The 25,658-nt window shown below is 54.3% G+C and overlaps 2 protein-coding genes across 4 annotated transcripts; both read left to right on the plus strand.

Moving 5' to 3' along the window:
- Positions 1-1,730: 1,730 nt before the first annotated feature.
- Positions 1,731-11,218, plus strand: DLL4 (delta like canonical Notch ligand 4). 2 transcript variants are annotated; one of them, XM_081507653.1, is made up of 11 exons: positions 1,731-2,449; positions 2,554-2,823; positions 3,314-3,371; positions 4,151-4,414; positions 4,814-4,874; positions 4,961-5,091; positions 6,580-6,749; positions 6,933-7,152; positions 8,306-9,008; positions 9,491-9,599; positions 10,134-11,218. In XM_081507653.1, the coding sequence occupies exons 1-11, from the start codon at positions 2,384-2,386 to the stop codon at positions 10,137-10,139; spliced, it is 2,058 nt and encodes a 685-aa protein (XP_081363779.1). In that variant the 5' UTR covers positions 1,731-2,383; the 3' UTR covers positions 10,140-11,218. The 2 variants fall into 2 exon arrangements, with proteins under 2 accessions (XP_081363779.1, XP_081363778.1); XM_081507652.1 differs by having other exon boundaries at positions 2,059-2,449; positions 4,058-4,414.
- Positions 11,219-22,649: 11,431 nt separating this feature from the next.
- CHAC1 (ChaC glutathione specific gamma-glutamylcyclotransferase 1) lies at positions 22,650-25,088 on the plus strand. Of its 2 annotated transcripts, XM_081508570.1 has the most exons (4): positions 22,731-23,040; positions 23,478-23,513; positions 23,948-23,989; positions 24,125-25,088. In XM_081508570.1, exons 1-4 carry the CDS (start codon positions 22,819-22,821, stop codon positions 24,347-24,349), a joined length of 525 nt encoding a protein of 174 aa, XP_081364696.1. In that variant the 5' UTR covers positions 22,731-22,818; the 3' UTR covers positions 24,350-25,088. The 2 variants fall into 2 exon arrangements, with proteins under 2 accessions (XP_081364695.1, XP_081364696.1); XM_081508569.1 differs by having other exon boundaries at positions 22,650-23,040; positions 23,948-25,088.
- The last annotated feature ends 570 nt before the right edge of the window (positions 25,089-25,658 follow it).

The raw sequence follows: 25,658 nt of genomic DNA on the forward strand, positions 1-25,658 counted from the left end.
CCTTGACTGTTTGCGAAGTGCTTTTAGGCGCATTAGTCCGGATGTGTAGAGGGATGGAGAGTGTTCCAGTTCTTCTGATACTGAGCAAGATGTCTCCAGTGGGACTGGATGTTTCCCTTGAGTGTCAGGCTAGAGCCAGAGCCAGACAAGGAGCCAGGTTTTTGGTTTTGTTTGTTTTTCTTATTAATAAACTCTCATGCCAGGATTTTTGGGTTGAAAAGGACAGAACTAGATAGGGCTGGATACCACCTCAGAGGAAAGTGAGGGGCACTCTTTGGCAGGACTAAGGAACCCGTAGAGTATGGACGGAGAACCCACTTGTCAAGATCGCTGGGAGGCCAACTCGGGCTCCCCCTCCCTCGGGCCTGGGGACTCCGCCTGTCCATAACCTACATTAACTCTGGAGCGCAGCCTGGGCCCATCTGCCGGCCCCCGCCCCACCTCGGTTCCCCACGCCAACCCGCTCGCGCCAGATGGTGGCTGGGAGGGGTGGCCGTGCGTGGGGGACCCCGGAGCCCGTCTCCTCACCTCGCCCCTCCCCCAACCCACGCTCCCAACCTCTTGTTTCTCATCCTTCTCTCCCAATCCTGACTACCACCCTCAAGTGAAAAAAAAAAAAAAATCAGATCATACTCGATCTAGGCAGCTGTTGGGCTCCGCGCCCCCGAGACTCCCCCGGGCCCGCGCCGCGTCCCTGCTCCCCCCGCACCGATCTTATCGCCGGACGACAGCCATAGCTCTGCGGGCGGGCTGACAGCTGAAGCCACAGGGCCCCGCCGCCCTCAGCGTCGCAGAGGGAGAGCTCTCCTGCACCCCCCGACACTGGGAGAAGCCGGCCCTCCGGGGTCTAAAGCCTCCAGGGATCACGCCGATTCCGGGAAAGCAGCTGCACTGCCGCCGCTCTGGGAAGTGGGGCCACCCAGGGAAGACGCGAAGGCAAGACTGGGGAAGCCGCCTGAAACTCAAAGGAGTCCGCGCGCTTCCAGTTCCAACCTACATGTCACCCGAGGAGGAGAGGACCCGGGTCTGCCGGACCTCAGCCCCTCACCTGGACTCTGGTGGCTTGAGCCAACTCTGGAGCTGGGAGAGTTCCTCCCTGCCCCAGCGGAGCGACAGGACGCGGGGGCCGGGGCTTGAGGCTGTTAGGGTGGGGGGAGAAGGTAGGCGCTGGAGCTGAAGCTAAACCCAGGTGAGAAGAGGCGCTGAAGGCGGGACCAGACCCTTATTACCATACAGCTGAGGACGCGCCCCCCTTCTTCTATGTTGGGGACCACGCCCCCTTACCCCCAGTACGGGGACCACGCGTCTTGGGACTGGCACGCGCCGAGCCCAGGCTGGAAGCAGAAGGGAGGAGGCACGCGCTGGACACGCCCCCTGCAACTCGGGAGGGAGATGCCCACCAGGTGGAGGAACCGAGTCCCCGAGCCTTGGACGCTTGGCCCCTCGCCTAGTCTGCACTGGCCACAGAGAGGTTAATGCGTCCACTGGCTTCCCTGCTGCGCAGGGTGGTGGTAGGGTGGGGGGTCGGGTGGACGCTCACAGGTTGGGGGCCGACGACGTCAGGGCTCCCAAAGCTCCGGGAGGTTGAAGGAGATCCGAGTCCTTCAGCTCTGGTTTCGCTTTCTGAGCTGAAGTTCCCTTTACCTGCTCAAGGGCTGCAGGTAACTAGCGCGGGCCGTGGACACACCTCCCACGGGGACTCCCCAGTGTCTCCGCCCCCACTACCATCCGGGAACCACTAGCTCATCTTTCGCTCCATTCCCCCTGGTCCTCCCCCTAGTCCTCCCGAGGCCAACGTCTCCTGTAACCCCGCAATTGCGGAGAACTGGTCACCTCGGCACGCTCTGAGCTGGGGGACTCAGGAGCTGAGTGAGAGCGGCCCAGAGGGGCGGGGACCTGTGCCTGACTGGCTGGCGGGGAGGGGGGAAGGCGGGGGCGGAGGCCCCTCCGGGCGGCGCTGGGACTGTAGCAGCTAGAGGCCCGAGGGGAGGGGAGAGTGACCACGAGTCTGAGTGACAGGCGGGTGAAGAGAGGAGCCAATATATATAAGGAAAGCTCGGGAGAGCGCAGGTTTCAGTAGCGGCGCTGAGCGCGGTCAGTGAACGCGAGGCCAAGAGCCGCAGCTCAAGCCGCCTCAGTGCCGCGTACCCGGACACTAGCCTGCTTACAGCACCAGGATTAACCCGAGGACACGTCCTCAGAGCGGCTGCCACCCAGCCGCCCTCACCTGGATTACCTACCGCGGCAGTTGGAGCGCAGTTAGCGCGAAGGAGAGGCGGAAGGAAAGCCCCGAGCGGAGCCTGGCTTTTCAGGGACCCCTCCGGCGGTGGGACGCGCGGGAAAGCTTCCTAGCCCGCGGGTGGAGAGAGCGACGCCCCAGGGGATGGCAGTCGCGTCCCGTCGCGCCTCGGGCTGGGCGCTTCTGCTGCTGGTGGCACTTTGGCAGCAGGTAACGTCCCCACTACTCCCTCCCACCACGCCCGGGGCCTGAGTCCCGGGTGTCCACCGAGCTGACCGCTCCCCTTCCTCCTTCTCTTGGTCCCTGTGCAATAGCCCGCGACCGGCTCCGGAGTCTTCCAGTTGCAGCTGCAGGAGTTTGCCAACGAGCGCGGCGTACTGGCCAGCGGGCGGCCGTGCGAACCCGGCTGCCGAACCTTCTTCCGCGTCTGCCTTAAGCACTTCCAGGCGGTCGTCTCTCCCGGGCCCTGCACCTTCGGCAGCGTCTCCACACCCGTGCTGGGCACCAACTCCTTCGCCGTCGGGGACGACAGTAGCGGCGGGGGACGCAATCCTCTCCAACTACCGTTCAATTTCACCTGGCCGGTGAGTACGGCATTGGGCGCACTGGGAGGTCACGAAAGAAGAGGGCTCCCTGGGAACAAACCCTCTCTCTAGATTTCTTCACTCCCTCCAAAAAAGGGAGGGGGTACTCTTTTCTGATCCTTCTTTCCGACTCTTTCCTGGGACCTCACCCTCCTGTAGTCTCTCACCAGTCTATCTCTTCCCAGTTCTACGTCCGATCTTCTCCTAGATCTCGGGATACGATTTTCATCACCTGCCACCCTGGCTATTCCTCACCTCCGAAAGACTCCCGCGTACATTACCCCTTCCTTCAACTCTCCTTCTACCCGGGATTCTCTCGCCTTCCCTGCTCGCGCGCGCTGCTGAGCACAGACCCGTTATGTTGACCCGGGTGCTGTAACTGTATCCTGCAATTAGATTAATTAAACCGGCTGCCGAAAGGCACCCCCACCATCCCCTGTTCATCTCGCCATCTCTCTGTCTTCCCCCGCCCCCTCCTTTCTGTTCCCAGGGTACCTTCTCACTCATTATTGAAGCTTGGCACGCACCAGGAGATGACCTGCGGCCAGGTGAGTAGCTCGCTTCGCGGCCACAGGGGGGCGACACGGCGCAGCGCCGAAAGAGTTAATCTGTAATAGGCGGGGGAAGTGCAGGGTGGGGGGTGGGGGGCAGGACGCTCAGCTAGGCCCGGAGCTGCGCCCCGCGCTGGACGCTCGGATTCCGCCCGCTGCCTGGACTCTGAGCACAATTGCGTTTCCTGCGGGTTATTTTTGGCGTGGGAACGCGGGGAGCACGGCGGTGAGAAAGGCCGAAGCTGCCAGCGCCGCTGACGGGCCCCTTCCTGTATTTTACACCTTTCGCGAATTCCGCTCCTTTGGAAAGGGAATAATGGCTTTGGGATGTTGTTCTGACACAGAGGAAAAGGATATTTCAGCAGCACAACAATTCTCACTTTGAAAAGGAAAAAGAAAAGCATTACCCATCTTTGAGGGCAGAACCCCTGAATGGGCACCAGAGGACACTTTGCTCCCAGGGTCCTCAAAGGCCTGGAGAACTTTTCTTTTTTTTTTTCTTTTATCCCCTCATTTTGACCTCTTTTCCTCTTTCCCCTGCCTATCTGCCTCCAGAACACTGGGATATCTTAACATCCTTCTATTGTCCCCTTTTTGAATGGTATCAGGCCCTCTGCACATGCACATACAGAGCAGCTAAGCAGTGGGACCCTTGGGTTCCTCTGGCCTGTGCTTGCTGGCAGGTGGGGGTCATCTGGACGACTGGTTTGATCCAGCAGTTGCTGGCACTCTTGGGGACTGGCTGCCTTCCTTGACCCGGCCCTCTGCCCCTTCAGAGGCCTTGCCACCAGACGCGCTCATCAGCAAGATCGCCATCCAGGGCTCCCTAGCTGTGGGCCAGAACTGGTTACTGGATGAGCAGACCAGCCCTCTCACAAGGCTGCGCTACTCTTACCGGGTCATCTGCAGTGACAACTACTATGGGGACAGCTGCTCACGTCTATGCAAGAAGCGCAATGACCACTTCGGCCACTACGTGTGTCAGCCAGATGGCAGCCTGTCTTGCCTGCCCGGCTGGACGGGGGAGTACTGCGAACAGCGTAAGCAGCCAAGCTCCCACCTGCCTGGAGGGGGGTCCCCGGAACAAACACAGTGGCGTCTTGTCGTCTGCAGTCTGCCTCCCTTGGAGAGCCGTCTGGGCTGTCCACTAACTGGGCCTCAGGAACAGCTGGGGATGCTTAGGACGGGCTTGGACTCTGCCCTCTCTCTTCTTAGCGTTCCTGCCCATCATGCTAAGTCCACAAAGACCCCGTTATTGCACTGGATTCTCCTTCCCTGTGCCATTATTTCTCTTTTAAGTCATCCATGGCTCCCTTGGGAGGCCAGGAGTGGGAAGTGAGCCCAGGAAAGCTGGGGGCACCCCCAGGGCAGGAGAGGGAGAATGGGACTTCAGAGTCATTGGCATCCCGCCCTCACCCAGCCCTGTTTTCTTTCCTCAGCTATCTGTCTTTCTGGCTGTCATGAACAGAATGGCTACTGCAGCAAGCCTGCAGAGTGCATGTAAGTAGGGGACCGGAAGCTGTGAGGGGGGAGCCATCCTCTGGCCAGGCCCTCACCTCACCCCCAGCTTGTCTTTTGTTCTACAGCTGCCGCCCGGGCTGGCAGGGCCGCCTGTGCAACGAATGCATCCCCCACAATGGCTGTCGCCATGGCACCTGCAGCACCCCCTGGCAATGCACTTGTGATGAGGGCTGGGGAGGCCTGTTCTGTGACCAAGGTGAGTCAGGGCGGAGAGAGGGGATGGGCTGGGGGTGAAAACAAGAGCTGTCATCTGGACCTTTTCTACTTGATGACTGCTGAACTTTCCCATTATCCTTCAAGGAGCTTGGGACTTGGAAGGATCTTAACAACTGGCTCAACATGAGCTGGTGGGTCCCTCTTCCTCGGGTGCTAAGGAGAGAGGGTGGCTGGAGAAGCCAGGAGGGTGACAAGTTGGCAGCCTGAAGGTGGCCTCATAAATTCCAACAAGGCCAGAGAGAGGGGTGTCGGGCTCAGTTCCTCTTTCTACCTTGTAGTTACCTATTAACCCCCTAAGTGTTTGCTTACCTGCCAGGGCTGTTTGAGCAGCTCTCCCCTAAACAGCTGTCTGGTGGGGTGTGCCCATGGGCTGCCCCGAGGCTGTGGGTGCGGGGGACCTCTGGGCGGAGTGACATCTAACCGCCTTCTCGGTGGGGCAGAAACAGCCTCCCTTGTTCTCCCCAGTAGCACTTGCCAGGCAGCTGCCTGAGCCCACAGTCTTCCTGGTGTATGGGGGGGTCGGTCACTCTTCTGGCTGTACGGGGGGTCTGCCAGCCCCAGTGGTGGGGGAGGGAGCCTTTTCTCCTTCATCCTCATAGCCAGCTGCAGCGCGTTCCTCCCATTTTCAGGGTCAAATGGGGTGGCTGCTGCCATGGAGACACCAGCACAGGCCTGGGTAGGGTGGGCAGGACGCTTGCCAGGATAGAAAGAACTTGCCTGGGCCCTGACTTGCTGGCAACAAGGGGCTTGGAATTCAGCCCCTGTATTCTTTGTGCATGTGTGTGTGTGTGTCACTTTGTCCCCTCTCCACTCTTCTCAAACACACACACACACACACACACACACACACACACACCTGGTTCCTGCCATGTCTCTTTCCTCTCCCCACATTTGCTCCCAGGTGACACAGTCATATACTCGTCTTATTCAAACATAGCCCTTATAGTCCCTGTATTTGCACTGTCTGGTTCTCCCTCTCTGTCCTCCCTGAATAAGAAAACAAAGACTTATATTTCAAAATACCCCTGTAACACATTCCGCTTTTAAAAAATGCCTGGTAACCACCTATGGTGGCTCTAGCCTTCCCTCTACTCTTTCCACCTGTTAAAATTGCAGCCCCCTTCCAGACTTACCTCAGCTGCCCCTCCTCCATGAAGCCTTTTCTGACTTCCTCCTCAACATGTGGCCTTGCTATCCCCTCCTCTTCCTTACCTTTATGTGTTTGTGAGCTTACCTGCAGGCAGGTGTCCAACTGTGTTTTTTCAACTTTGATTGATTGCACTCCTCAGATGTGGTTCTAGGTGCTTCGATATACATGATTTCATTAGGGGAAGAAGAAGGGTATTTGCACCTGGAAGACTTGGGGTTGAAGCGCCAGGTCCTACCATGGACAGTGAACTTACACTCCGTGAAGCCTGCAGGTGGAGACCCTTTTATGGCTCTGCTCAGTCGGTTCCTGTCTCCACAGATCTCAACTATTGCACCCACCATTCCCCGTGCAAGAATGGGGCAACATGCTCCAACAGTGGGCAGCGGAGCTATACTTGCACCTGTCGCCCAGGCTACACTGGCGTAGACTGCGAGCTGGAGCTCAGCGAGTGTGATAGCAACCCCTGTCGCAACGGAGGCAGCTGTAAGGTGAGGCCTAGGCCAGCCCAGAAAGGCAGAGCTCTGGCCAGGTGGTACCCAGGCATCCCCACCCCAGGCGGCCAGCGAATGTGCAGCCATGAGCAGGCACTATGGGCAGGCGGGAGCTAGGTCCCAGCCATGAATCCTTGCTCCCCAGGGTTTGACTGTGGCCCCTTTATGCTCTCATTCCAGGACCAGGAGGACGGCTACCACTGCCTGTGTCCCCCGGGCTACTATGGCCTGCACTGCGAACACAGCACCTTGAGTTGTGCTGACTCCCCCTGCTTCAATGGGGGCTCCTGTCGGGAGCGCAACCAGGGGACCAGCTACGCCTGTGAATGCCCCCCCAACTTCACTGGCTCCAACTGTGAGAAGAAAGTGGACAGGTGTACCAGCAACCCATGTGCCAATGGTGCGTCCTGTTGCCTTGCTAACCTGATGGATCGGCCCTGGGGCCAAGAGAACTTTCTGGTGAGGGAGGGTCACAACAGGAGGAGAGAGGCCTTGTGTGTCATTCTGAGCAGGCTGAGATGGATCTGCATCTGCTCTGGATGCTGAAGAGCTTGTTTGATCATCTGGGTGGCTTTGGAAGAAGAGCAGGTTAGCAGTGGGTGCAGGCCACTGGAGAGGAAGCAGTATGCACACTGCCTGGCTTCCATTCCTATTCCCATGTCCTGACCTGGCTGAGGTGGCCTCTGACCCTCCCCAAGAAGTCCTGGCTAGAGAAAGGGACTTTGAAGGCTTCATGTCCCTCCTTGAAGAAGGCTAGCAGGTGAGGGCCCAGCTCATGGAGGCCTCACCTTGCCCCATGGCTGTGGGGAACCCGGAACCTTAAGGTGTCTGGAATGTTCAGCATTTTGGAGGGGCACCAAGTATGTTGTCTTTGGTCTTTGTCTCCTTGGTCTAGTGGTGACCATCTGGGAGACAGGCAGACAGCGCTGTGCAGGGGAGAAGGCTGGAGAGGGACCGGAAGGGCTGAGATGGAATCTGCTCTCTGACTAGTCACTAGTTAACTGCCTGGAGCCACAGTTTCTTCATCACCAAGTGGGAAAATGTACTACCTGTCCTTTCATGTGGTTGTGACGCTTAAGTGAAACAATAATACATTTATTTGAGCATTTACTGTACACCAGGCATGGGCTCGTGCCTTCATGCGTTATTTTACCTAACCTTCAAAAGACAGCCTATAGCACTCTTCTCCAATTTAACATATGAGGAAACTGAGGCTTAGAAATAAAATAAAGCAACAGGTGCCAGATCCTCAGTTAGAGAGAGACAGCTGAGATTCAAACCCAAGCGTATCTGCTTGATTCTACTGTAAAGCTCTGTAAGCAGCCAGTGTTTTTTATACATGAGCCCACTGAGGCGTAGAGGACCAGGGTCATCCTCAACTCAGGGTCTCCTGACTCTTCATGCAAAGAACTCTGTAGCGGGATCTGTACATGCTGGCTGTGTTCTGGAGGCAGGAGGACCTAAGCTGGGAGCTGGTTCTTGGCCTGGGGCACCCTCTGCTCTCGGGGGGGTTCCCTGGAGATGGCTGACTTGTGGCTCGTGTGTACCCATAGGGGGCCAGTGCCTGAACCGAGGTCTGAACCGCATGTGCCGCTGCCGTCCTGGATTCACTGGTGCCCACTGTGAGATCAACATCAGTGACTGTGCCCGCAGCCCTTGTGTCCATGGTGGCACGTGCCACGACCTGGAGAATGGGTTCGTGTGCACCTGTCCGGCTGGCTTCTCTGGCCGGCGCTGTGAGGTGCGGATGCCTGCCGAAGCCTGTGCCTCGGGACCCTGCTTCAATGGGGCCACGTGCTACATTGGCCTCCCTCCTGACAACTTTGTCTGCAACTGCCCCTATGGCTTTGTGGGCAGCCGCTGCGAGTTCCCCATGAGCATGCCCCCCAGCTTCCCCTGGGTGGCCGTGTCCCTGGGCGTGGGGCTGGTGGTGGTGCTAGTGTTACTGTGCATGGTGGCAGTGGCAGTGCGGCAGCTGCGGCTCAGGCGGCCCGACGGCGGCAGCAGGGAGGCCATGAACAACTTGTCAGACTTCCAGAAGGACAACCTGATCCCCACCGCCCAGCTCAAGAACACAAACCAGAAGAAGGAGCTGGAAGTAGACTGTGGCCTGGACAAGTCCAACTGTGGCAAACAGCAGAACCACACATTGGACTATAATCTGGCCCCAGGGCTCCTGGGGCGGGGGATCCTGCCCGGGAAGTATTCCCACAGTGATAAGAGCTTAGGGGAGAAGGCGCCACTGCGGATACACAGGTAAGCAGCACCTGGAGGCCCAGGGGCTTCCCAGGGACACACCTACGGTCCTGCCAGGGCTCCCCCAGGACAGGTGGGAGGCTGGCCCCAGGCCCTTGACTGCTTTTAAGCAAACAGGGGCTCTTGCCACTGACAGGCTACAAATCCACTAAGATTTCTTCCAGGCTCCTTCCCATTCACTCATTCATTCATTCACAAATGTCAAATGTCCACACTATGTCACTTGTGACTTCAATTTTCCCCCGGCATGGCTTGCCTCCAGTGACAAACTGGCCTTTTCCGGGCCTGAGACCCTCTGTGGCTCTCTCAAGGCCTGTTCCCAACTGCCTGCCAGGCTAGCACTGGGTATCCCTAATCCCCGTGTCTTCTCCCGGAGCCACCTTGGCCAGTTCCCTTTGGCTCTCCAGGGTCCAGCTTAGCGCCCCACCTCCTCCAGCCCTCTGCTCATCTCTCCCTCACCAGCCTGTCTTGTGTTCCCTCAGTGAAAAGCCAGAGTGTCGGATATCAGCCATATGTTCCCCCAGGGACTCCATGTACCAGTCTGTGTGTTTGATATCAGAAGAGAGGAATGAATGTGTCATTGCCACAGAGGTGAGTGATGGGTCCGCCTTCCCTTCTAGCATGTGCCCTCCTGCCTTTAGGGAATGAGAAAGTGGCCCGGTTACTCTTGACCCCAGAGGCCGCTCCTGAAGGGTGGGTTGGAACCCCTCCTTGGCAGGCCTGGTTCAGTGGCTCTTGGATCTCTGCTGGTCTCGTTGCCACAGAGGGTGTGAAACAGGAGCCGTGGTGGTGAGCCAGCCCGGTCTCTTCCTGCTGCGTTAGTGCTGGGCTGGGCGGCCGTGGCACCTGGCCAGCTCCCAGGAGCTGCTTCCCAGCTGCTGATGGGTGAGGGTGGTTGCCTTGGGCCCCTCCTGCCCCTACTCACTGGCTTCCTTCACTGGCCCCCTCATGGGCACAGACTTCCAGGCATGTGTATGTATTGGGCCGGAAGACCAGGAGGGCTGCCCCACCTCCTCTTCACCCCACCTACCTCACTGGCTTCTCCTAGGGAGGCCCAGGGCAGCCATGGAGGGAGTGCTGGTACCCCAGGGTAACCCACTTTCTCCCTTTCCACATGCCCCCCAGGTATAAGGCAGGAGCCTCCCCAGGACATCCCAGCTCCACCCCAGCAGCTGGACCTTCCTTCTGCATTGTTTACATTGCATCCTGGATGGGACATTTTTAATATGCAACGTGCTGCTCTCAGGAGGAAGAGGGAATGGCATGAACTGGACAGACTGTGAACCTGCCAAGAGATGCAGTACCCTTCGACATCTTTGGGTGTCTGTCTGGCATCAGATTGGCAGCCGTACCAGCCAGGGGAACAGAGGAGAAGAGAGGTGCCACTTGGACCCTCCCTGCCAGCAGCGGCCTTCAAAGGGCTCCTTGGGGCTCCGGCCTATTTTCCAGAGGGAGGGGCAGTGGTCCCATGGGGCCTGGAGCTGCTCTGGCTTCCACTGGCATCTGTGTTTCCAAAAGTGCCTTGGCCTGGGCTCCATGGCGACAGCTGGGTCCAAATCAGAGAGGAGAGAGGAGGCCAGTAAGGGCAGGGCCATCCGCCAGCCGGGAAGCCACCTGGTGCAGCTCTTGGCAGGAGTGTCCCTGCAGGTGAGGTGAGCTCCGGGAGCGGAGAGGAGGAGCACTTTCTGCCCCATGCTTCCAACGACTGCATGTGGGCCTTGCTCCTGAAACCACCCCATCCTCTCCCTGGCCCGGGCTCTCTGGGGAAGGATACTGGTAAGCCTTCCCTGGCTTCCACAGCCTCTGGCCCTGGATGCCTCAGGCTCCTGTGAGCAGATGGGGGAGGGCCTGCCCCTCTTCCCAGCCAGGGGCACCAGGCCTAACTGGGGAGCTCCGGGCAGAGATGATGAAAATTCTGATGAGGGAGAAATTGGGTGCTGTGGACACCCGGATCCTTCCCTCTTTGAAGCCCATTCCAACGGCATCAAGCCTGGGCTCTGCCCACACCCACTACTGCCCGCGGACTACCCTTGAAGCCGATCTTCAGAAATCAATAATATGAGTTTTTATTTTTTTTTTGTAGTTTATTTTGGAGTCTAGTATTTCAATAATTTAAGAATCAGAAGCACTGACCTTTCTACATTTTATAACATTATTTTGTATATAATGTGTATTTATAATATGGAACAGATGTGTACAGGAGTTTATTACTTCTTGGGTCCTGTCTTTGTGATGACAGAGTGGGAATCCTTCTGACTCCCCTTCTCATATCTCTGCCAGCTTCCTCCCACCTCCCCCGCAGAACTCCCGGGACCTGTGCATGCACTTGGGATTGGCCTGCTGTGCTCCGGGCCCTCGTCCTCTTCTAGTCCTTGGGGAACCTGGCTTTACCCATCTAGTCTCCAGCCTGGGCCAGCCTTCTCTGCCTGATGGCTGGAGGTTGGCTGCAGCCCCCTCTTGCTCCCAGCATTCCTTGGGGGATATGCCCCCTGACCTGATTCTACCCCCTGACCTGATTCTACCCCTCTTTTCTCTCTTAGTCTGAAAAGGATTATGGACACCCTAGTCAGCCTGCGAGATACAGGAATTCAGGGAAGGAGTCTTCCTCTTTTCAAAAAGAGTCTCTTGTCAGAGCACAGGGTCTCTGAACCATGATAATGTCTGGGCCCTTCTTCCTGCTACTGCAGGGTTTTAGATGGACTGGCACCCTGCTCTTTTTTTAAGCCTTGGCCAAGCACTGGTCTTTGTGCCAGGGGATTTGCCTTGGGTCTGTCCTCCTTGCAGCTGGGCAAGAGAGCTGGCGCACTGTGCCTGTTCTGCCTGGAGCTGCTAGAGTTTACTGAAGACTGTAGAGAGGGGATGAGGAAGAGGAAGGAGGCTTCCCTGAGTCCGTGTTTCTCTGGCTGAGGCACTATTTTTTTGACAGAGTTTCCAGTCTCGACTTCATGGCTAGCTTCCTCTAAGGCTCAAGATGTTCCCTAAGGTGCCACAGTCTTCTCTCTACAGCCACAAACATATCCCCTGGAGAGCAAGTGATGAAAAATGAGCCACTGACAAAAAGCTGAGCAGATGCTCCTAGCTCTCAGTCTGTCCAGTAAAGCAAAATAGACCCAGCAGATGCTCCCAGTGGAGACCAAGTACATGCAGCACTTCTTGCTTCCCTTGTCCTCCTTCTCCCTGACACACACAGCATACGCACCCCTAATCTGGGTACTTAAGCTTGATACAAAGGAGCAAGAGACCGAGGCTCGTCCACACTCACCCAAGTGCACACGTTCCACGCCTCACCACTTCTCTCTGTTCCCCTCACTGCACACACAGGGTATCAAACAGGAAAGCATTCAGGGAACCGTTCCCACAGCCTGAGCCGGCAGCAGGGGGAAGAACAACACGACCTCACTCTTCCTGCCCAAAATGAAACAGGAAAGCAGCTCCCGGGCCCTGGGGGGCGGGGGAAACTGGGCTGGGACACGAAGGCGAGATGACGAGGCTCCCATGTGGGGGACAGGTAGGACACCCGCGGGTCTGCACGTCCACACCACGGTGTTGTGCTGGGCTGCACGGGCTGCCAGGTCCTCAGAGAAGAGAGTCCTGAAGGGGAGCTGGCTGGTCAAACCCACTCCCCCCATCTGATACCGAGCCAACTTCTGGGGAAAGAGAGGATCTCTTCATGCACTTGGTCTGGGCAGCTTCACCCCGTAGCTTGTGCCACGTTCCACCTCTACTGACATGCGCCAGGCACTTGGGGTGTGAACAGGCCACAGTGGAAACCCTTCTTTCTCTGGGATGTCCAGGTCACTCCCTGAGGGTTTGGACCCTTCTCATAGGTAAGGTACCCAAGTTTTTCCTGATGGAGTATTCAGGTGTACAGGAGAGGCCCCAGGCTTGGCAGACACAAAGCCAGATGATAGCTGTAGACTCACTGTGAAGTGTTCTTCATGGCTTATCAAAACACCCATGCTTAATCTGCACTGGCATTTCGCAAGAGAATTCAGAGCATAGCAGTTTCTTAGCCTGGAGGCAGTGCCCCGTCTAAAGGAAAGCCTAACCCCGGTGGCTTCCAGTTCTGAGGACAGTGGCTTTTCCAGGGCTTACTGGCTGGTAACCACCTGGATATCATGGTGGGAAGTGAGGAAGGGAGAGGCTGTGAAGAAGGGTGGTTCAGCTAGGGTTCCCTCTCCTGCCTCAGAGCCAGATTGGTCAGGGGATAGAAAAAAAGGACAGTGGTTCTTATGTCGCCCCCTTTCTCTCCCTCCCCCGCCCCGTCCCGGGCTAGATGAGGCCACTAGACAACTCAGGTTGTGCGGCTGCTCCACTTCTTACGAGGACCCACAAGGGTCCTCCTCCCTGCCATTCTCCCCCGCGGGTCCGCAGGATGACGACCCAGCCCTCCGCCCCACGTGGCCTGCTGCATTCCGGGAAGGGATGGAAGTGATTCACTCAGGGAACTGTGAGTGTCCCTTCCCGGGGAGAGGATGCGCCTGGGAGGTCCCAGCGGCCTTCCCCAAGCGGCCGCGCCCTCCCTTGCGCCCAGGGCGCACCGCTTTGCTGGATCCCGGCCGGCCTGGAGCCCCGAGCGGCGGCGGAAGAGGCAGGTGCGGCGCGCTGGCCCGGGTCAGCCCTCCACCTGCTGCCGCCCCGGGCGCCCCGGAGGTCCCGCGGCTCCACGCCCCCCGCCCCCCTCGAGCTCTTTGTTACAGCCCGACTTCCTGTTTGCGGCCTCCCGACCCCGGCTCACTTCCCGGGCCGGGAAGCCGCCGAAGGCCGCGAGTTTCTCGGAGACTGCCCGCCCTCTCGGCTCCGCCTCCTGCAGCCCCGAATCCCGCCCCCGGCCGGGGAGCCCGCGCCGGGCCGCGGCCGCGGGAAGCCGGTGTCGCCGGCGGGCCATCGGGCGGGACTGCCTGGACCCCGTTGCCCGGCACAAGGGGGCGCTGAGCGGCCGCAGGGCCGCACCTGGACCGGGACCGCGGTCGCTTCGCAAGGCTCGGAGTCAGCCCTTCTCTGCCCTGGAGGTCACCAGGACGAGCCGGAGGAGGGGGCAGCCCGACGCGAGTTCAGTGTCTTCTTTGTCGCGCAGAGCTCCCTCCAGGCCTCGCCCGCCTAAGCAGAGAGAGTAGACTGGAGAAAAGTTCAGCGCGATGCTTTCCCCTAGCTATGCTTCAGCTGTGCCTGAGAAGCGAGCCCATCCCCAAACTCTGAGTTGTTCTCGCAACCAGCGCCCTCGCCACCTCACGGGCCTCTGGGCCATCCCTGCCCGCATTTTGAGTGGAAGGAAACGGGGACGGGCCAGAAAGGACACCAGGTTTGAGCTGGGAGGCTGAAGCTCCTTCCAGGACCACCTGTCATTGCCAGGTGCCCTGGGACAATCCATGCATTTCTTCATTCTTCCCACACTGATTGAGTACCTTTCATATGCCATGCATTGGCGATAAAACATGGTCTGTACCTAGGAAGCTAGGCGTCTAGTTAATTATGTTTAACCTCTCAGAGAATCGCAATACCTTGTGTACATTACTGTGAGGTTGAAATGAGTTAGTATATGAAAATATTTGTGAGCAACAAGTCCGTCCCTTCCTCCCCCACCGCTCCAGGTAAGCTAATCTTTTTAAAATTTATGCCAGCAAACCACTTTGGGAGCTTTCATCATCCCAGTCCACAGGATCAGGGAGAGGTGCTAGAGAGGAGCTTGGAATCTGGTTAGATAGTCCCAGCAGTAGTCCTGGACCAAGGAGGCAGCTGAGATGCCAGGTTGCTCCCACCATTTCTTCTCTTTGTGTCCCTGTCTTTAAGGAGCATCACTAGTCTAGGTCAACCTCCTCTGATGTGGGGAGTACCAGAAGAGAGACCTGGGCTGTGGGAAGTGATGGCAGGACTCTGAGTCCTCTAGAGTCCCGTTCCGCTTGGAGATCTACCAGAAGTGGCTTTTAGCCCTGCACTTGCTAGTATTGTGGCCAAGAGTGGGCTCAGCATGTTTCCTTCATCCCCAAAGACCCTCTCAGGCCATGATGCAGAGTCCAAAAAAAGCCAGCTGCAGCTACAGTCAGAGCCAGGGTAACTAACATCTCAGGAGTCTGGATTTAGCAACAGGTCGCCCCTGGGTCCATGACTGTCCTGTGTCATGGCACCCCCTGCAGGGCAGAGCCAAAACCCTGCCAGGCAGGGCGAACTGTCTGTCTCCAGTGATCCCTCCTGACTCATGCTGGAGGCAAAGCAGGCCCTGGCGGTTAGCAGACAGGTGTGTGCCCTTGACCTGTCCTAGGATTGCTTTCCCTTTCCCACAGTGGCAGATATTTGGACTAGGCCCATCCTACTACTGTAGGATGTTCAGTTTCACTTCCATCAGTGACTCCCTTCCCACAGGGCTTCCTCTTCTAGCTCTCTGACAAAAGAGAACTAAAATGTTCTGGGATCTCCTGCCCCTTTGCAGTAGGCCCCTCAGGTTGTTGTCCCAGCTGCTGTCATTTAAGGCTTTACTTCCTTGGCTCTCAGAGTCTGCCCCCACAGTCATGCCCATTTTGCGTAGGGCTGCTTTTCTAGGTTCCCTGCTAAAGCCTGGTGCCAGCACACCCCAGCATTTCTGTGGGATCTGATGTTTGCCTCTGACCCCATGGTCTCCCCTCTTTGCAGCTCTGTCACTCCACTGAAGTGGTCCCCACTGTTGTTCTCCTCAGCCCTGAACCAACTGCTTCCTGACCCCACAAACTACACCTTTCTTTTTCCTTGGAATTGGAAGAGAGACCCCACCACCCCAGTCCTCTGCTGGAGCCCTGGCCCCTCCCCTCCCAGGACTAAGCCCCACATCTGAATCTCCCAAGGTATCCTATCAGCTGTGTCTTGCCCCTGTCCTTGGCAACTGGAAATGGGCAGGGAGCCAGGTTTCCCCACTTACCCATGCACCCCTCTGCCAGGGCATGAGTGACCCCTTACAGTCCTTGATTTTGTGGGCAGGGGGCCAAGTAGCTTTGCTTCCCTTGGCTTTGGATTCAGTTGGTATAACCAGCAGGGCAGCTGTCTTCTCCACTTCTCTCCCTCTTCTGAGGTGGACTGTATCAAGAGTTTCAGCTCCTCCTTCCCACCCTTCTGCCTGAGAGTTGGTGGGAGCTCATGGGCCAAGGACCTGAGGATACATTTATCTCTCATAGGTTTGCAGGAGATATAGCAATGTGTAGTAGAATGTGGATTATTTATTTATTTATTCATTTATTTAAGCATCACACCGCTTCCCCCAACCACACAAAGATAATCTCCCTGTTTGCTCAAGAAACTATTCTGTTAATAGCATGCTTGGATTTCTTTACACTAATGATGAAATATCAGAAAGAGAAAGCAAAAAAAAAAAATCTTGTGTAAAATTGTGCCCAAAAGAAATACCTAGGAATAAACTTAATCAAGGAGGTGAAAGACCTAAATGCTGAAAACTTTAAAACATTGATAAAGGAAATTAAAGATGGTTCAAAGAAATGGAAAGATATCCCATGTGCTTGGATTGGAAGAATTAATATTGTTAAAATGGCCATACTACTTAAAGCAATCTACAGATTTAATGCAATCCTAATCAAAATACCCATGATATTTTTCACAGAACTAGAATTAATAATCCTAAAATTTATATGGAACCACAAAGCAACTGCTAAAGCAATCCCGAGGAAAAAGAACACAGCTGGATGCACAACCCTTCCAGGCTTCAGAAAACACTACAAAGCTACAGTAATCAAAACAGCATAGAACTGGCACAAAAACAGACACGAAGATCAATGGAACAGAAAAGAGAGGTCAGAAATAAACCCATATACCTATAATAAATTAATGTATGACAAAAGAGGCAAGACTATACAATGGAGAAAAGACAGTCTCTTCAGTGAGTGGTGCTGGGAATGCTGGACAACAACAACCAAGGAAATTAGAACACTCCCTCACACCATACACAAGAATAACCTCTAAATGGTTCAAAGACTTAAATATAAAACAAGACATCATAAAATTCCTAGAAGAGAACATAGACAAAACATTTTGGACATAAATCATAGCAATATTTTCCCAAGGCTAAAACAAATAAAAGCATACATAAATAAATGGGTCCTAAGCAAACTTAAAAGCTTTTACATAGCAAAGGAAAACATTAACAAAATGAAAAGAGAACTCAATCAATAAAAGGGCAGAAGATCTAAACAGACCTTTCTCCAAAGAAGACATACAAGTGGCCAACCAGCACACGAGAAGATGCTCAACATCACTATTAGAGAAATGCAAAGCAAAACTACAATGAGGTGTCACCTCACACTGGTCAGAATGGCCATTATCAAAGAGTCTATAAATGAGGAAGGCTGGAGAGGGTGTGGAGTAAAAGGAACACTTTTACACTATTGATGGGGAAGAAAATTGGTGCAGGCACTATGGAAAACAATATGGAGGTTCCTTACAAAACTAAAAATAGAGCTACCATATGATCCAGCCATCCCATTCCCGGGCATATATCTGGAAAAAACAAAAACTCTCTTTTGAAAGGATACACGCACCCCCGTGTAAACGGTAGCACTATATACAATAGCCAAGACATGGAAACAGCCCGACTGCTGATCAACAGATGACTAGTTTAAGAAGATGTGAGATATATATATCAGTTCAGTTCAGTTCAGTTCAGTCGCTCAGTCACGTCCGACTCTGTGACCCCGTGGACTGCAGCACGCCAGGCCTTCCTGTCCATCACCAACTCCCGGAGTTTACTCAAACTCATGTCCATTGAGTCGGTGATGCCATCCAACCATCTCATCCTCTGCCGTCCCCTTCTTCCACCTTCAATCTTTCCCAGCATCAGGATCTTTTCAAATGAGTCAGTTCTTCACAACAGGTGGCCAAAGTATTGGAGTTTCAGCTTCAGCATCAGTCCTTCCAATGAATATCAGGACCGATTTCCTTTAGGATGGAGTGGTTGGCTCTCCTTGCAGTCCAAAGGACCCTCAAGAGTCTTCTCCAACACCACAGTTCAAAAGCATCAATTCTTCCACGCTCAGCTTTCTTTATAGTCCAACTCTCACATCCATACATGACTACTGGAAAAACCATAGCTTTGACTAGATGGACCTTTGTTGGCAAAGTAATGTCTCTGATTTTTAATATGCTGTCTAGGTTGGTCATAACTTTTCTTCCAAAGAGCAAGCGTTTTCTAATTTCATGGCACATATATATATATATATAGTGCCTGTGGTCACCCAGATGGTAAATAGTGGAACTAAGCTCAAATCTGGACAAGCTAGTATTAGACCTCATGTATGGGAAGATTTTTCATTCCTCTGGAATCAGCAGCTTCATAAAGCAACGTCATCATTTAGCATAATAAATTCACACAATCCCTGGGCTCCTAAGGTACAGCCTTCCCTTGTTTCAGATAATGGTGCACACTAACACCAGGAGTTGATTACAGCGACTGGAATGAGGAGAAGGAAATTAGAAGTGACCGCTTGAAGGAACAATAAGGAAGGATTAATTTGGGAAAGGTTCAGAGAAGGAAGCCACCATGTGTGCATCATGCGCCAATCATGTGTGACTCTGCAAGGTGGAGGCAATACTCTCTCATCAGCTGTTGTGAGCTGGCATCTCTGTGGGTATGACATCTGTAGCCCCACCTTGAGGGTATTTTAGGAGGAAAGATGGGGGTTGCTGCCGGTGTTGGAGAGGTGGGTGGTTTACTGCCTGGGAGTGTTCCACTGGGAGGGAAAGAGACAGATGTTGGCAAGGATAAGCAAGGAATAGAAACAGGCGAGACAATTTCCTGGGAAGGTGGTCAAGACCTCTGGGCCAACTTTTGTGGGGGTTCCTATTTTGAAATGGCAACCCACTCCAGTATTCTTGCTTGGAAAATTCCATGGACAAAGCAGCCTACCTGGCTACAGTCCATAGGGTCGCAAGAGTCGGACACGACTGAGTGACTAACACTTTTACACACTATTTTAAGAGGGTCAAAGTTAATTAAACCTGTGTCTCACAGGATTCCTCCTCCTCTGAACTCCAGGGTGCCCTGGCCTTTTGCAAGGGAGCTCTGGCCTTCTACCTACCTTTGCAGAGAACCTTCCACGAGCCAGGACTGTGTTGGTTCTCCTGGGCCTTCAAAAATAACGTCTGCTCTCTGGGAGCCCTCAAGTTTGTAGGAGGCAGGGTGTCAAAAGCTCATTAACAAGGAGGCTCTGGGGTTGGACTGCCTGCCTTGGGCCCCAGGCTATACGACTTGCTGCTGTGTCACTGTAGCAGGTTACCTAACTTTCCTATGTTCCAGACTGCTCATCTGTGAAATGATATTTACCTCACAAAGCAGCAAAGCAAAATCACTTAGCAAACTGCCTAGCTCAAGATAAGCACTCGAACATGTTTCTGTTATAAGCATGAAGTGGAAGGAACAGAACTGAGGTAAGGGGTCTGGGAGCACAGAGGAGGGAATGACTAAGTCTGTTTGGAGCGAGAGCCGGTCACTGATGAACTCTTCAAAGGAGTTATTAAAGCCTGGGGCTTTTAGGAGGAAGTCATGGAGAGTTTAGGAGAGTGGGCATCATGAAAATATTGCCCAGGTGATTCTGATATGCTTTATCAGAGAACCATTAACTACTCAGCCAATGGAGAGCCATTAACTACTCTTTAAAAGTAACTTTGTATTGTTAAAAGTTACATTTCATAAGCCTTGCAAAATAGAGAAAAGAATCACCTATACTCTTAATACTTCAATCCATCCAACATTAGTATATGGTGTCCCCATCTTTTTCCTCATGAATCTTGTTTTTGTTGTTTTAATAGTTTTAATTATAGTGCATATTTTAATTATAGTTCCTATTTTTGCCTTGCTATGCAATCATAAGAATTTGTACTACATTGTTTTCCTATTTTAAACTTCTTTTTCTAAACATAAGTAATTTATGTTCTCTTGAGAAATTCCCAATCTGAATTGGTATAAAAAAGGAAGTGCAAATCTCAGTAGACCTACTACTAAGAGATAATCACTGAGCATTTTTATGTTCGTCTAGATTTTTTTCTATGGAAATGAACACATATAGACTTTTTAAGTTAAGAAAGTTATTTTAGGTTATTTTATAACCTGCTTTTCACTTAATTACATAAGTGTAATCATACATAATTGTTCCCAATGACTGCACAGATTTAATTTCATGTCTATATCAAATTTATGTAACTAATCATCTATTACAGGATTTTAAGTCATTTTCTCTCTCTGTGTGCATTTCTCCACCTGTGGATTGACCATAATTTACTGGAACATTTAGCTATTTTTGGATATTTAAGTAGCTTTACTTCTTTTGCTTTTGCTATAATAAGGAACAATGCATTGAAAAACCTTGAGGAATATGGCTTTCCCCATATTTTTAATAATTTCCTGGAGTTGAAGTAATGAGTCAAAGGGCAGGCTATTTTATGATTCTTGATTTGTATCATAAAGTTGCTTTCAAAGGGTTGTTTGTATCAATTTAGATACTTTCAGCAATGTATTAGTATCAGATTTTCACCTTCCACCCCACTACCAAAGGAGATAGATGGCTGCTGCTAAGTCGCTTCAGTCGTGTCCGACTCTGTGCGACCCCATAGACGGCAGCCCACCCGGCTCCCCCGTCCCTGGGATTCTCCAAGCAAGAACACTGGAGTGGGTTGCCATTTCCTTCTTCAGTGCATGAATAGGAAAAGTGAAAGTGAAGTCTCTCAGTCGTGTCCGACTCTTAGTGACCCCATGGACTGTAGCCTACCAGGCTCCTCCGTCCATGGGATTAGAGGGGGGATATTTTCCCTAAGCAGCAAAGGAGGTGCTCATATGGACCAAAGAGGACAGGATAGAGAGGAGAAGAGAAGAGGGGAGGGTGCACATGGGAAAAGGAGGGAAGGAGAAAGGAAAAACCAGAAACAACCATTCGTCTGTATTTTTTTCCCCAGTTGGAAAAGTAATTCATGTTCCTCGAAGAAAATCCAAACTTTCCCATAAATATTTACATTTAATATGAAAGTCCTCCTCTGGTGACAGTCTCTGCTAACAGTTTAAATATAGTATTCCATATTACTTCTTTTACTAATATTAATGTATAACTTATTTTGTTTTTAAAGATCTAGCTTCATCATACTATACACACCACAGTGCATTCCTACCAGAGATTTTATCTTAGGCACCTTCGGTGTGCAGATCATTTTTAGTTTAACCATGTAATTAAAATCGAATGAGAAGCAATATTGCCCCCTTTCCTTGACCCTCATCAGCAGTTCCCCAACCTTGGCAGCAGTCCTTTGGAGCCAGTTCTGCCAAATGCAGGCCTTCTGCTGCCTCTGTTTCCCTTTGACCCCGGCCGCTGCTTAGGGCGGAGAAGGCAATGGCACCCCACTCCAGTACTCTTGCCTGGGAAATCCCATGGACGGAGGAGCCGGGTAGGCTGAAGTCCATGGGGTCGCTAGGAGTCGGACACGACTGAGCGACTTCACTTTCACTTTTCACTTTCATGAATTGGAGAAGGAAATGGCAACCCACTCCAGTGTTCTTGCCTGGAGAATCCCAGGGTCGGGGGAGCCTGGTGGGCTGCCGCCTATGGGGTCGCACAGAGTCGGACACGACTGAAGCAACTTAGCAGCAGCAGCAGTAGCTGTTTAGGGGGTCAGCCCCAGGCGGCCTGCAGACATTCCCTGGGCCGTGAAGCCAGTAGCCAAGGGCGAAGGCTGGTAGCTGCTTACGGTCATCTGGGGACCTCACCTGGGCCCTCCTTCCCTTCCACTTCCAGAAACTCCGTGCCTAAGATTAACCCAACCATTGTTGCCAAAATCTCCTGTCCGAACAAAACTAAACCCATCGCCTTGGGGCAGGATTGGCCTGGCTTTGCTGGCTTTATAGCTTCTCTCCGCAGGTCTGGCCACCACCACCAGACTACCGTTCCAAGCGCTCTGACGGGCTTTTCCCAGACTTTATTTTGGGCTTGGAGCGTCTCACACCTGGCCTGGGGCGTAGCCCCCACGTGATGCCCGCAAGCCCTGGCCGCCCGATCTGACTCAGTCTCGCAGCTTCTGCAGAACCCCTTGTCAGCCCCATGACTCAGTTTCTCCATTTGCTCACGCGCGCTAATAGCATGAGGCACTTATGCGGAATGCGGAGGTGCCTCCAATAGCTTCTCCAGAGTACGTGCTCCCAGGAGAAGCCCCAGAGATGCGCGTTTACGCCGCCCAGAGCTCTCGTTCTGGACGTGTCCTGCACTGACCCTGGTAATGAGTCCATGCTGCCTAGGGTGGCAGTGACTCGGCCAAGGTGCACTGGCAGGATTGCTTGAGAGGCATCCTCCCGGGACCCGCCCACCATGGTTCTTGGAGGGGCCAAGGCATAAAGGGGCTGCCGGGGAGACAACCAGTGCCCGTGTCCGTGCCCACTGCCGGCCGCCTGACGCAATCTGAAGCGCCCTTGCTGCATGCCTGAGCTGGGAAAACCTCCTCCGCCGTTGCATCACTCCTGCCAGGTTTGCTACAGAGGTGGAGTCGAACCAATCAGCGGGCGCGCTGGGCCCGGGGCAGGCCACTTAGTTACCCACTCAGAGGGCGGCGCGGTTAACTGGACAGCAAAATCCGAAGGTGATTGGTCAAAAAGGAATTTACCCCGCCCCAATAAACGCGAAATCTGGCTGCGAGGGGTGGGGCTTCCCGGCCGGAGGGTTTAAAGAGCGCCTCGGACGGGGCCGCGCAGCTGGAGCGACCAAGCGGTGCCAGGCCAGGTGTGCGCGTCGGTCGGTCCTTCCGTGCCCGCGCCGGAGACCAGCCCCGGAGGCCGCCCGGGCCCGTCCCTGTGCCCGGCACCATGAAGCAGGAGCCTGCAGCCCAGAACTCCCCTCCCGCCTCTCCGCCATCCTCACAACCCCTCTCCGAAGACGACGACCCCCAAGCGTTGTGGATTTTTGGGTACGGCTCCCTGGTGTGGAGGCCCGACTTCGCCTACAGCGACAGCCGTGTGGGCTTCGTGCGCGGCTACAGCCGCCGCTTCTGGCAGGGAGACACCTTCCATCGCGGCAGTGACAAGATGGTGAGCACCCGACCCTGCCCCGTTGAATGAAAGGGGTTGGGGCAGGATAGTGGGCGCTGCGCTGGTGCCCTGGAGTATCCGGGCCTATCTGGGCTGACAGTGACTCCGTCCTGATGGGGCAAATGGGAGAACCTTGCAGGGCGTTGTGGCTTAAATTTGTGTGCCTGGTGGGTCACTGTGTGATGGCTAGAGTCTGATCCTGTGGATCACCGTGTTGATGAATATTTCTGATGACCAATTTAGGCCACTGCTGTGTGTCTTCTCTTACATCCATGCATCACTCCCTCCAGTCCCCTACCCCGCTCCCTACCCCGCCCCCCAAGAGTGGGGCCATCTGAGGCCTGGGATAGAAGGGTTACTAAGGGTTTTCTCTACCAGTGATGGCCGAACTCATTTCTAACTTGTTTTCTTTTTCAAAATCTCTCTTTCCTCCCTAGCCTGGTCGCGTGGTGACCCTCCTTGAAGATCGTGAGGTAAGTGCCAGAGTCAAGAAAAAGACCCTGCATGGAAGGGTGCAGACAGGCAGAGCTCATGGACCCTTGGCCGCAGGCTAGATTAGATAGATACTTCTCTGGCTGAGGGGAAGGTTGAGTCTCGATAAGTGCTTCTCACAAGAATCACCTGAGCATCTTGTTAAAACATAGATTTTAATATAAGATTTAGAGTGGCCTGAAACGCATTCCTAACAAGCTTACAGGTGATGCCATTGTTTCTCAGACCAAACTCTGAGCCGAATTTTGTTCTCCCTGGGGCTAGTCCGCCTTCCCAACCCTGATTAAGGGAGGGTGAGGGTTTGCTGTATTGCTGCTAGAGGGCTCATCAGCAGTCTGCCTACTTCCCCTATCGAGTCCTGGGTGGGATCAGAAGGAGCTTTGTGACTGACTCCAGTGCCCATATTTTCTCCCAGGGCTGCACTTGGGGTGTGGCATACCAGGTGCAAGGCGAGCAGGTGAGCGAGGCCCTGAAGTACCTGAACGTGCGGGAGGCGGTGCTTGGCGGCTATGAAACCAAGGAGGTCACCTTCTACCCTCAAGATACCCCTGACCAACCACTCAAGGCATTGGCCTACGTGGCCACCCCGCAGAACCCTGGCTACCTGGGTCCTGCCCCTGAGGAGGCCATCGCTACACAGATCTTGGCCTGCCGAGGCTTCTCTGGGCACAACCTTGAGTACTTGCTGCGTCTGGCAGACTTCATGCAGCTCTGTGGGCCCCAGGCACAGGACGAGCACCTGGCCGCCATCGTGGATGCTGTAGGCACCATGCTGCCCTGCTTCTGTCCCACTGAGCAGGCTTTGGCACTGGTCTGAGGGGCTGAGCCCCTGCAGGGAGTGCCTACATGGACACGGGGGCCAGGTCCCCACTCCAGTGCACACAAACAGACTTGATACAGCTGGAGCTCACTGAGAGGACTCGGTGGGCCGACAGGGGCCTCTCTCAAACCCCTGCCTGTCCACCAGCCCCCAGATCTCCTACCTGACACCTACTTACTACTTGAAACTTTATTTATTGCACCATGTTGGTGTGGTGGGCAGGGTGGGGGGCCTGCCCTAGATACAGGGGAGCTGCTGAGCAGTGCCCCACTCCAGGTGCCTGGTGCCTGGCTGGAATCCCCCCAGTGCTGCTACTGTCCCCATACTACCCAGGCCTCCATCTTCCCAGGGAGCCTCCAAGAGCCTTGACCGTCTGCCTACCCCCTCCAGACCAACCATTCCCCAGCCCCAGGAACACCACCTGCCAAGGGTCCCAGCCTAATGGTGAGGGTGTAGAAGGGAGTGAGGAGAGGGAGCCCTATAGGATCTGAGGCCCTGCAGCCTGTTCATCCTCCGGGTCCCCAGGGCAGGCTGGCTCTGGAGCCCAGACACAGCTGCTGAGGCTGAGCCAAGGCCTCTTCCCCATTTGGCTTTGTTTCCCTGTTCCTCTCTCTGTCTGGGCTACTTCTATCTGTCTGTTGGTCTATTCCTGGGAAGCTTGTCACTATAGGTAGGCCCTGGCCCCTTCCCAGTCTGTCCCATACTGTAATCCATAAACTGACCTCATTATCTGTGCTGTGCTGGAATATGGTTCTTTCTTCAGATGGGGGTTTGGGATGAGTGAGGGGGTGTGGCCCCGAAAGATGCATTAGAGGGTGAAGGGCTCCCTCTTCATCCCCCATGGCTCTCCCAGAGAGGGACCGCTGAGCAGGCAGGACTGCGGGGTTCTTATGCACACAAAGAATGGCCCCAAGTCGTGCAGATTCAGCCTGGGCCACTCCACTTGGCAGCCCTGTGAGTAGTCCTTGCCAGTGGCCTGGTAGCCTGCATCTCCCCCGAGCTGCTCTGAAGAGGTAGACAGGTGTGGAGTTCATATCAGGTCTTCCTCCAGTTGGCAGGGTCAGCTGCTGCCTTTTCTTGACAGGCTAGACCTCTGGCTTCCTGCTGAAGGAGCCATGTGGGTTAAAAGGGCTTAAAGGGCAACGTGATGACAACTTATGAGGCAGTGCTGACAGTGCAGGCCTGGAGGACCTGGTGGCCCTTTGACTTCTGAGGTCCGGGAGCTCGTTCTTGCCTCCTGGGCCTTGGTGTGGGCTGTGCCTTCCCCATCACCCTGACCTACCTGCCAGGACTCAAGTCCAAAAGG

Source organism: Giraffa tippelskirchi, chromosome 7 (assembly GCF_054371585.1).
Source record: "Giraffa tippelskirchi isolate mGirTip1 chromosome 7, T2T-mGirTip1v1.2.pri, whole genome shotgun sequence".
Lineage (NCBI taxonomy): Eukaryota > Metazoa > Chordata > Mammalia > Artiodactyla > Giraffidae > Giraffa > Giraffa tippelskirchi.